Source organism: Enhydra lutris, unplaced genomic scaffold (assembly GCF_002288905.1).
Source record: "Enhydra lutris kenyoni isolate GAN:26980312 unplaced genomic scaffold, ASM228890v2 scaffoldscaffold50, whole genome shotgun sequence".
Taxonomy (NCBI): domain Eukaryota; kingdom Metazoa; phylum Chordata; class Mammalia; order Carnivora; family Mustelidae; genus Enhydra; species Enhydra lutris.
The window spans coordinates 5,661,726-5,674,122 of NW_019154134.1; the positions used below are offsets into that span (position 1 = coordinate 5,661,726).

General features: G+C 38.4%; 1 protein-coding gene across 3 annotated transcripts in view; it reads right to left on the reverse strand.

The window, feature by feature from the left end:
* LOC111156938 (janus kinase and microtubule interacting protein 2) overlaps window positions 1–12,397 on the reverse strand; it is a 69,965-nt gene that overhangs the window by 42,440 nt on the left and 15,128 nt on the right. For all 3 annotated transcript variants that reach the window (XM_022518098.1, XM_022518099.1, XM_022518097.1), the window contains exons 4-9: window positions 10,886–10,984; window positions 6,753–6,899; window positions 5,952–6,092; window positions 3,497–3,553; window positions 2,393–2,512; window positions 856–984 (exon numbers count right to left, since the gene is read on the reverse strand). In XM_022518098.1, coding sequence (XP_022373806.1) covers window positions 856–984; window positions 2,393–2,512; window positions 3,497–3,553; window positions 5,952–6,092; window positions 6,753–6,899; window positions 10,886–10,984 — 693 coding nt within the window. The remainder of the gene's footprint in view (window positions 1–855; window positions 985–2,392; window positions 2,513–3,496; window positions 3,554–5,951; window positions 6,093–6,752; window positions 6,900–10,885; window positions 10,985–12,397) is intronic.

The following is a 12,397-nucleotide window of genomic DNA, read 5'->3' on the forward strand; positions in this document are numbered from 1 at the left end:
AGAAACATGAGGTTGATACCCTAGCTTTCATCTAACTGAGCTATATATCCTGGTTTCAACCTAGCTAATCTACATTTAACTCCTACTAAGCTATTATCTCCTCTCCTATAAAAAGGACATAGCTAACCTAAGAATAGCATCTAACTCATAGGGTTGTTTGAGGATTGCATCAGATGATGTATAGAAAGTGCTTACAACCAAGCCTGCCACACTGCACTCACAACATTTTAAGTATTAGTATTGTATGCATGTGGCTTTTTTTTTTTTAAATAAGCTTATGAGAGGCAATCATGATGTAATGGAAAGAACATGTGACCCAGCAAGATTTTAGGTGGAATCCAATCCAAGTTTTCTATTAATTAGCTATGTGATCTTGGGCAATTTAGTTAACCCCTCAGAGCCTCGAACTCACGTTTTATAAAACACCTGCCTTAGGGTGGTGTCATAAAAATTAAATGAGATATTGTCAGTGAAAATTCTTTGGAAGTTGTCAATGTAATGCTGTGCACTTATTAACTAAGAGAAGAAAGTGGCTAACCACAGAAGTATTTTTTCCAAGCAAGGAGGTAAAAAAAAAATGGATTATCAGAATTCAATATTGCCTAGCTTTGAAAATATAAGCTTTCAAATAGCAAGAATAAGAACTACTATCTTTAAAGGAACAAAGCATCGATCTAAGTTGGTTCTAATGTCTCTAGATGCAAGGTTTGTTGACATAAAAGATAAAACAGTTCAAAAGCCGCAGTGGAGAGGATACAGGGGAAGCTATCCTACCGATATTTTTATGTGCATGGTACTTTTATGTTACGACTGCTCCAAGTCAATTCAGAGCCCTCTCCCCAGATGTATACTGACCTTGGCTTCCCTTTCAGCATCGATGATACCTCCAGTCTGCTCCTGCAGGAGGGCATATGCTCTTTGGAGGGCCTGATATTCTTTTGTTAATTGTCGAAATCGTAGCTCAGATTCCTCAGCTGCTAAACTCTTGAGGTTACAAGAAAAGCCAAAAAATAATTAGGTTATGTTTGCATCCTGTGTTCAATGTGAAACACTAACATTTGTCCACTTTATAAAGAGAAGTAAATATCTGTTTGATACTGGATTCAGTGTAATTTTATCCTTTTTTTTTTTTGTAATTTTATTTTATTTTTTTTTTCAGTGTTCCAAGATTCATTGCTTATGCACCACACCCAGTGCTTCATGCAATACGTGCCCCCTCCTTAATACCTACCACCAGGCTCACCCAACCACCCTCCCTCTAAAACCCTCAGTTTGTTTCTCAGAGTCCATAGTCTCATGGTTTGTCTCCCCCTCCGATTTCCCCCAACTCACTTCTCCTCTCCATCTCCCAATGATCTCCGTGTTATTCCTTATGCTCCACAAGTAAGTTTTGTGTGGGGGAGTGACAGAGGGAGATAAAGAATCCCAAGTGGGCTCCACACCCAGTGCAGAGTCTGAGATGGGGCTTGATCTCACGACCGTGAGATCATGACCTGAGCCGAAATCAAGAGGCAGACACTTAACCAACTGAGCCACCCAGGCACCCTGTGATTTTCTTTTTTTTTTTTCCTGTGATTTTATTCTTAATTTTAAAGTATGTACATAGACACAAACACTGTAGTACTTTCAAGATGGACATCACATAAATACTTAATGTTTGTTAATATGAGGCGTTTGTTTATTTATACATATCTGATGATTGGTTACTCTTTTGGTTTGGATTACAGTCAATTTTGAATCCAAAGGAGAAGAAGTTACACCTAGCTTTTGGATTCAAATGGGAGGAAATGATAGAGTTTTAGTCTCAATTCTTTTCCATACATCCATATGCAACAATTTCTTGATTGATCTTGAGATAAACTTAAAAATATACTTCCACGGCTTTAGGTCTCAAACTTCAGAGCATAATATAATCACCAGGGAGCTTTGTGAAAAATGCAGATTTGGGGGTTCTACCCGTAAGATCCTGGCTCAGGAGTTATGTAGTAGAGTCCAGGAATTTTCACTGTGATTGAACCCCCTGTAGGTGATTCTGACAATGGTAGTCTACAAAGCACACTTTGCTAAACCCTGTCCTCAACTGTATCTAGAAGCTTGTTCTTCTAAGCCTCTTCCTCCGTCCTCACCTTCCTTGTGAGAAGAATTTGGGATAGTAACTTTTAAGTTTGAAAAAAGTCTTCAACTTACAGAACAGAATTTTAGACAAGTCGTAAAAGGGTTACATGACATTGGTGAAGCTATTTTCCAAGAGGTAACAAAGTAAAAATGGAACTATTGTGTGATCATTTTGCACAGCTCAGAAAGGATATAAGAAGCGCAATGCTTTCTCTCCATTTTAAATGAAAGATTTGGTGATAGTATCACAGAAGACTAGAGAAGCGGAAAAGCTTACTTCATCTAAGTCATCATCAGGAGTAGCTGGTGTTCGGTCAGTTCTAAACGAGGCCATGGATGATGTCTCTGAATCCATGGAGTCCTCATCATAGCCAATAAATGGGTCCAAAACAGGCCTCTAGGGGAGGGAAAGTACATATTTATAGACACAACTAGAAGTGGGTAAAGTCAACATATTATCAGGGCACCATCAACCGGCATATGTGCAAAAGGACACAGAAGACAGGGGTCCTTTAGTGCTTCTTGGAGGAAATAAACACTCTGGGCATGAACACAATAATTCCTATAGAAGTGTGTCTCCTTTTGTTTCACTCATGATGTTTCTGAGGAATGTTCATGGATATTTTGCTCTCTTCATAGAAACAGTGGCGCCTCTTTTACATTACATTTTATACCATGAGGAGTTTATGTGATTTGCTCTTTCCGGTACTTAAAATATAATCAAGACATTTAAAGTCCAGGCACCTATTTGGGATTCTCAAATTTTAAGTCTTACCATCCAATCCCATACCCAAATCAAGTAACGTATTTGATAAAAACAAAATCAAACAAATAAACAAATTAACAAAACTCTGCGGATTATAAGAGACTATACAGAGATGGGTGGACTGAGAGTACCGTTACTAGTAATCATTATCAGAATAGTATCCAAGTGAAGTATCCATATCCAATGGAATAATAAAATCAAACTACTATCAATAATACTCTTCAAGAGAATAATAAAAATATACTAATAATTACAGGGTGAGTATGAGACACTAATGTTGTTCACCAGGAGGCATTAAATCATGTGTATCTCTCGCATATTCTTGGGAGTCTGACTCTCCAGCTTGTCAGATAATGCCTTCTACATCAAACCTAGTGCCTTATTCGCTCAGATAAAATCATAGTAAAGCAAACCTTAAAGGTTAAAATCCACAATGTAATAATTTTTGGACTTCTAAGAACTATTAAGAGATTTTCTTCTAGCAAATAGAGCCCATGGTTTGCTGCAGTTTAGGAACATTTGATTTATCACATCTTTGCAGGAAGATCCCTTGGCAAGCCTCACTTCTCTCACAGAGCTTGTGGCAAAAGCCTGATAACCTAGTTTTCCCATTACCTTAATTGGCTTGGAACTTCTTCTATGTTTTCTCCTACGGATGAGCTTTTCTCGGTCCTGGAAAACAGATGAAGAACTCAGATGTTGAGTTGGTACATGTTTCCTCTAGGTGGTCCCCCCCACTCTGCAATGATAGAATTGGTTTTTCCCTGAGGCATTATGCCTTTCTATTTAAAATAAGATTGTGTTTTATAATTTTGGCAATTTTAAGGTTTGCTACTTACAGATCTTTTTAAAGATTTTATTTATTTATTTATTTGAGAGAGAGGGAGAGCACAAGTAGGGGGAGGAGCAGAGGGAGAGGAAGACGGAGGGGAAAGAATCTCAAACAGGCTTCACAATGGGTGTGCCAGGCTTGATCTCATGATGCTGAGATCAGGAACTGAGTGGAAACCAAGAGTTGGCTGCTTAACCAATTAAGTCAGCTGCCCTGCTACTTACATATTTTTTAAGTAAAAATACACTACAACTTTTCCTGATAATCTATGTGGATCTGAGAGCCTCCCAATAAGGAAGTACACTGTCTTCTTCATCAGAATCCTTTGTTACACTTGAAGATCAAGTAGCTCTGAAAATACTCATATTTTCCCAAAGCACAATTTTTCAGTTTTCTCAAACCCAAAATTACTTTCTATATAAGTATTAAAAAAGTGCTATTTTGCATAAACTTTATTCTTTTCATTTAATCAGTTGAAAGGCATAGCACGCTGTCTCAGACTCTCATTCTTACCTGTAGCCTCCAAAAGTGGGAACAGAGTATCTACTGGGTTGGAGTAATCTAGTGGGTTTTTGTGGGGGAGGGGGTTGTTATAGTTGGAATGTTCTGGGAAACTCAAAGAATATCTAGAAATCATAATCGATTTCTTTTTTTTCCCCCACAATCGATTTCTTGATTTATTGTTGCTGTGGATGGAGATATCCTGGGAATTTGGTGCTCATCCACTAAGTACCCCACATATTTACTGTACAAATTTAAAGGTAGATTAAATAAGTGACATTTAGTTTCCCTGAAAGTCTGGACAATATGCGTCAACACATCAAATACCCACCCCCCTTTTTTTTTTAAAGATTTTATTTATGTATTTGACAGAGAGACAGAGAGAGAGAGCACAAGTAGGCAGTGGCAGAAAGAGGGAGAGAGAGAAGCAGACTCCCTGCTGAGCAGGGAGCCCAATACGGGGCTTGATCCCAGGACGCTGGGATCATGACCTGAGCGGAAGTCAGCCACTTAACCGACTGAGCCACCCAGGCACCCCAACACATCAAATTCCTTTAAGAAACTTTTAGCTTAAGTTCAGATACTCAAAGTCAAGAAAAGTATGGCTGAGTGATTCTGGGATTTTCTAGAAATTAAGGATGTGGATGTGAAGTAAGAGGCACACTGCTTTAGAAGGCCACATTTAATACATGATCTCGTTTATGCCAGTGATGTTACCCTTTAGGATTTCTTGCCATGTAAAAATATTTTTATTATAAAACCCCAATATATCTGAAACTTTTGAAAATTTATACTTAGATTACTCTAATACAGTATATGCCTTTTAACTCAACACAGATGATTTTAAAAGGATAAACCACAGATAGTTATAACCTGAAGTTATCATCTTTTCTCCCCTCAACAGCAATAAATCAGCTTGCTCACCTTACTCTGAAGAAACTTGCCTAACCCCCCAACCCCAATTGCTGGTTCTTCAACTCTCTGGCCCTTGGCTTGGTTCTGAAGTGAGAGTGACCAGAGATAACAATAATGGAATAAAGACAGAGAGGCAAAGAGGAAACTGAAAGGCGTCTGAAGGTCTTAGTCCACTGCTGCTGGCAAAACAGGCCTTGACCAGATGTAAATGGAAGTAATAACAGCTCTACAGGCACTGAGGTCATGGTCAGAAGATCAGGACTGAAATTTCCACTCTGTCATGCAATTACGATGTCACCTTCTGCACTTGACTCCCTGTACCCACACTGGAAGTTTGTGTGTGGTGTTCAGGGCAGAGTGAAAAGTGCTTCGACAGAGGTTCATTCAACAAATATTAAACTGTACCTATGTGCTAGACACTGAATTAAATGTTGGGAAATAAGAGGCATATGATCCTGTTATTGCTGGCCAAATATTTAATCGCCGAGCCTCAGAATCTTGATACTGGAATGCAATTATAAGGTATACCCACACTAACTACCTACTCACATGATGCATTTGGAAGTTCTTTTAGGGTGTTCTGCAACCAAGATTTGCGTTACCAAACTAGTTAACAAAGGATTATAACTGAAAATGTATAAAACAGTTTAATAATATGAACTATTTTTGGAGTAGAGGCTCTTCAACCTACTTATGTATTGAATATATAAACGTGGGCCTTTGGGGCTAATCTGAAATTATTAAGTGCTTCCAGTGTATGTTGATTTCTCTGCTACTTGCCCTTGGAAACAGCTTAGAGTTTATAGGTTCATCAAGACCTACCCTTGTGAGCTCATCAATAATGTTCTGCTGCTCAATGACTTGAAGTTTTAAAAACTCTGTCTCTTGTTCTTCATTAGCTTGATCGAGGTCATTCAGAGATTTTAATTTCTTTAAGGGTGGGTGGGATGTTATTTTTTCTCTCTGGATTAGAAAAGAAGAAAGTATAGGTAAAGACTTAAAAATTCCCAAACTTGAACAGTTCACATAAAATATCTGTAGAAACTTTATGAGGCTCCAGCTAAATGTAAAAATTGCTCAGCTTCACAGATGCCATCAACGAAAACCCTCAAGTATATTGTATTTTCTACAAGTCAAAATCATCAGGGATGTCTGAAGATCTCGATAGCTGTGCTGTAAGTCTGTTAAGAGTGCATGAGCTTATCACCGTCCATACATAATTCAAGTGGCAGCATCTATTTCTCAACTATTACGCAATGTCTCAGAAGATGAGAGCACCCATTGTACAGTTCTATAAAGAGCACATTAGTGAAATTCTTGGAAGGAAGTCTCTGTGGCTGAGGAGCTATGTTGAAAGTTTGCTTCTCTATTGGGAAGATTTTGGAAAGTATGCAGATCCCGAAGCACTCCTACCATTCTGCAAATTTAGAAACCCCTTTAAATTCAGAGCCAGCAACTTTCTCTTGCTTTCTTCCTTTAAGGTTCCTTGTTTACACAGGGAAAAACCCCAACTTTCATGAATACCATTGTATTTTAAAAACAAATTCAGAAAGAGCAGTAAGTCAGGTTAATGGTGTAATATAAAGAGGGAAGCTGCAGTCTTGCAGAGTCTGTGATACACACCATTTCCGAATTTTCCTTGGTAACGGCTTTTAACTTCTCTTCCATGCGTTGCAAAGACACCATCAGCTCATCGTTCCTCTTGGCGAGGCACTTGTTCCTTTCCAGAAGAGGTTTACATTGTTTCTCGGTTTCCCGCACACGTTTTAACTGGGAAGACATAAGTTATAATTTGTCTCTTGTGCTGGAGTGGATGTGGGGGCAGAAGGAGTGAACTGACAGGGATGAAACCTACCGGGGGCCACCTTGGTCTGCTTCTCTCTGTGTCTCAGAACTGACCATGTCCATCCTTCATTTAACAGCCCGACTGCTTTGTTTTCAGTTTCCTCTAATGGTTTGCCATCAGAGTATTCACAACTCTCTACCAAGTATTACCTTCAAGGAGGTAATGGCCTTGTGGCCAATGGCCTTGGCCTTGTGGCCAAGGTTCTGCTTTTGGAAATGCTCAGGAAGAGCAATTGCATGCCTTGCTTGCCCTTGATTCCTCCAGCCCAGTTATCCTGCACACTCAGCCCCCATCTCATGCTGCTCATACCTCTTCCCAGGCCTGCAATGACCCCTCACTGGCTCAGAGAGATAAAGCAGCTATTGTGAATCACAAGTCACTAAGAAGTGCAACCAGGACCCAAACCCAAGCCTGGTTGTCGCCAAAACCTGTTCTTCCCATGAGAGATGTTGCTAAGACTCCTAAAACCGTACTAAGGCTGTTCATTCATTTTTAAAAGTTTTTTCTTTTTTTTTTTTTTTTGTAATCTCTACACCCAATGTGGGGCTTGAACTCCTAACCCCAAGAGCAGGAGGCTCATGTTCTTCTAAGCCAGCCAGATGCCCCAAGGATGTTTATTTTTAAGAAAATGTTACTGAGGGAAAAAAAAAATACTCTCAAAACTTTATTGATATTTGTGTTTAAGAATATTTCATTCTCACTGAGCTTAGGAAAAGTATGATTATATTCTTACCCGCCCATAATTAAGAGTGACCATATTCTGGTTTGCTAGTTAGTCTAAGGCAGGGTTTCTCAACGTCTGCATTCTCGACATTCTGGGCTAGATATTTTTTGTCATGAGGAGATGTCCTGCATTGGAGAATGTTTAGCAGCATCCCTGGCCTCTGCCCGCTAGATGATGGTAACATCCTCCCAGTTGTGACAATCAAAAATGTCTCCAGATACTGCCAAAACTGCCTCTAGCTGAGAACCACTGGTCTAATTTTATGAATGCTATCTTGGGGTAATTGTTAATAGTCCCCCCCCCTTTTTACTCTCAAAACTCCCTTTTACACTCAAAACTCTCATTTGGATGACATATTTTATAGTCCCTCTATACATAACAATTTCCATTTCCATGTGAAAGTTCCTGTGCTCAGTTCAGTGACTTTAAACTAATGTTTCTGAATGAGTATGTATTGGGGGAGGGGTAGTTTAGCAAGGAAAGTGGTGGGGTCTATCAATCAGAATCATCTGACAAGATTGTTTAAGTGCTCACTCTTGTTTTTGAGAATCTAACATTTTCGGAAGTACTGGAGTAGGAGAATTAGCTACCTATAAATATTTGAAACAGCTGCTTGTGGGATTCTAAAACAGTACTTCCCAACTATCCTAACTGCCATTTGGAAACTCATTTTATATCAAAGGCCAAAATTTTTTATAACCTCATTTAATCCTCAGATTTGAGTTTTAGTGTCTGAAGAAATCATATTAAATATGAAACATATACAAGGACAAAAAATCATTCTACTAGGTTCACTATTTTAAACTTAGTCTCTTTTCTGAAGGTCAATGACAAGGGTTTTAAATAGTTAAATTTACTTAGTAGATGCTATTTACAGAAGATGCAGAAAAATACATGTAAAAGGAGATATCAGTAATTCTATCATACCATACATTAGTAAGCACAGATCCAAAGTACCTAAAAAAAAAGGTTCCTTTTAAAAGATATAATAAATATTATAAAGTGTGAAAGTCAATATAGATATTCATGAAACCACCAAAAGAAAATATCCGATATAGTGCAACTGACATCAGACCAAGACTTTAAGTCAAGAAGTATTACTAAAGATAAAAAAAAATCAGGATGCAAACATTTAATAAATCTTAATTTACATGTACCTAGTAATATAACTTCAAATATATATATAAAGCAAACTTGACAAAACTAAGAATAGATATGGACAAATCTGTTGGGAGAAGAAGCACACAGAAAAAGTATAAAGATATAGGAGATTTTAAACAAGACTACTAATGAACTTGACTCAAAACCCTTGCAATGATTGCAGAGTATACCTTCTTTTTATGAGAACATGGAATGTTTCTATAATTGACAGCATGCTACCATTAAAAAGTAGATTTCAACAAGTTTTAAAGAATGAAATGATACAAAGTATTACTGACTAATGTAACATTGCATGTCAACTGTACTTCAACTTAAAAAAAAAGAAATAATATAAAGTATATTCTCTGACTACAATGGAATTAAGGTAGAAATCATTAGCAGAGAGATAACTCAAAAACCTCCAAATATTTAGAAGTTAAGCCTTACGGTGCTAAGTAAACCATGGGTTGAAGAAGAAATCATATATTAGAAAAGATTTTGAAATAACAATACATTATGACATAAAAAATGTAATGGGATGAAGCTAGTCATGCTTAGAGACTTATGACTTAAAATGTATATATTTGGAAAAAACAAAATGCTGAAATTATAACTTCTTTGTACCAAGAACTACCATTAAGAATGTACAATGTGGGGCACCTGGGTGGCTCAGTGGGTTAAAGCCTTTGCCTTTGGCTCAGGTCATGATCCCAGGGTCCTGGGATCGAGCCCCACATCGGCCTCTCTGCTCAGCGGGGAGCCTGCTTCTCCCCGCCCCCCACCTGCCTGCCTCTCTGCCTACTTGTGATCTGTCAAATAAATAAATAAAATCTTAAAAAAAAAAAAAAGTACAATGTAGGCACAGAGCAGGATTTTTTTTTTTTTAAGATTTATTTGTGAGAGAGAGAGAGAGAGACAGCATGAGAGAGCATAGGGAAAGGGCAGAAGGAGAAAGAGAAGGAATCCCTGGCAGACTCCATGCTGAGGCTGGAGCCTGACATGGGCTCGATCTCAACACTCTGAGATCACGACCTGAACCGAGACCAAGAGTCAGACACTTAACCGACTGAGCCACCCAGGTGTCCCCAGAGCAGAATATTTTAAATACAAATATACAAAAATGATATAAAGAATTCCTAATATTAATAAGAAAATAAAGGCAACACAAAAGAAAATTTTGTGAAAAACAAAGGGCAAATCACACAAGGACACCCCAAAAGCCAAAAGATATTTGATAATTCACTCAACCTCCTTATTAAGGAAAGTAAAAACCAAAATCCTACAATCAGAATATTGCTCATACCCACCATACTTACTAATATGATCAACGATCTGTGCATGTTGGCAAAGCTGGGGAGAAATTGCCAAGTCTCCCACATTGGCGGTAGGAATGCAATTGTTCTCACAACTGTGGAGACCGAGCAACCAGTACTAAGGCTGACCACATGCACACCCTACGACCCAGTCATTCTGCTCCTTGGTAAGTTCTCAGCAGAAACGAACACATTTTCTCACCAAAGACATGTAGCAGCACTACTAACATTGAAACTGCTAAGAAACACTATAAATGCCCGTTAATAATTGAAGAGGAAATATACTGTGGTGTATTAACTGAATACAACAGAGTAAGAAAATGAATGAGTGACACATGTAATACAGTGAGTGACTTCCACAAATGTAATGCTGGGCAAAAAAGCCAGACACAGAAGAGTGATTACTGTAGGATGCCATTTACGAAACATTTAAAAAATGGTGATGCACGTCTACAGTGACAGAATTCAGTGAGTGGATTAGTTCTGGAAGGATGTGACTGGTAGAATTCTCAAGAGAGGGAGGCTCTGAGGCACTGGTAATCTTCCAGGTACTCATCTGAGCGGTGGTAGTATGGGTGTATTTCTTTGGGCATGTTTATTAAACTGGACCTTTATTATCTGTGCACTTATCTTTATTATGTTATACTTCCACAACATCTTATAAATTTTCTTAAACAAAACACTTAAGAAAAATCACCATACAAATAAACAAGTAATTCTGGGCAGAACTCACCAGTTCGTTTCGTTCATCTCCAAGCAGGGTGTTCCTGTCTTCTAATTTTCTTATAGTGGCATTCAATTCAGCTATTCTCTTCTGATTTCTTCTCAAATCCTATGCATGGAAATTAAAATGGGTATTACTTCCATAACACTTTTCACAAAGTTCGGGAATTCCACTCATAAAAGTAAGAGGTTTGGTTCCTTTCATCTGGCTTACGAGGTGAGAGTAAAATGTTCTGTATTCAGAGAAGAGTAAGTATTTACTGTCTTCTAACCCTTGATATTCACTGCTTGGGTTGAAGACCAGGCCTGATTGAAACTGCAAATGAATTCCATGTGGCAGATACTCTCTGGAGCCCTGACTCCTGGCAGGGTGACTGGTAGATGGTTGGATGAGCCTCTCAGATTTGTGAGCTCTGAGACTAAGGTCATTCAGTGATTACGTGAGGTTCAAGGAACATCTCTTAAGTCATGGCTGCACATTGTTTCCCACAGTTAGGACAAATGTCCTATCATACTTGGCCAAAGAATAGAAGATAGGGCTGGGCTTTGAAAATTCCTACATACTCCTGGAGAAAAAGGTCAGAGTGAGAAGGTTGGTGTATTACCTTCATGCCTTTGTTGGTACATTTTGCCCAGAGCTACTGGCGTCCCCACTGTCATAATAGCCGTGGATCACTTTACACATGGCTCTCATGGACTGATTCCATGCTCTAGCATCCATAAGACCATTACAGACTTTCAATTCCATTATCATCTTACACTTTGATAGTGCTGTACTGTTGACAAACCAGTTTCCCACACATTTTATCTCCAGATTCATAAAATCCTAGAGGATTTAGCAGGACAGTGAAGATTCAGGGAGGTCATAATTCATTCAAGGTCTTGCGGCTACTATCAATAGATCAATAATTAATATTTATTGAATGCTAACTATGAACCAGACACCGTGCTCAACATTTTACAGACCATTTCTTCCAGACCTCTGACCAGCCTTATGGCCATTACTGCGTCTCTTTTACAGATGAGGAAACTCTGAGCAGGAAAATGATTTGCCTGAGGTCACACGGTAAGTGGCAGATCCAGAATTTGAACTAAAGAGTCTGACCCTAGAGCCCATTCTTTAGACAATTTTGCTGCACTGCAGGTAAATGTCAGGGATAGAACTGAAACTTACATCTGCTAAATCCTGGTTCCGCCACCTACAGGGATATATATATCCTGAATACCAATTCATAAATTATTCATTACTTGGTTCTAAGTACTACTTTGGAACCTATCTCTGTTCCTAAATAATACATTTTCATCTTTTTAGCAGCTACATAATTTGAAAGGTATAAGTTATGAAAGCAAACTACATACAAGCTGATTTCTCTGGCTCCAGTTCTTAAAATAATTTCTCCTATAAAATGATCAAAATCCAGGGTAATAAGTGAGAAGTTCAATTAGACTAGAAGCTTTCAGAGGATGATTTAAACTGTTTAGTTTTTTATACAGTCACACAGTTTGACTCATGTAGAAGACA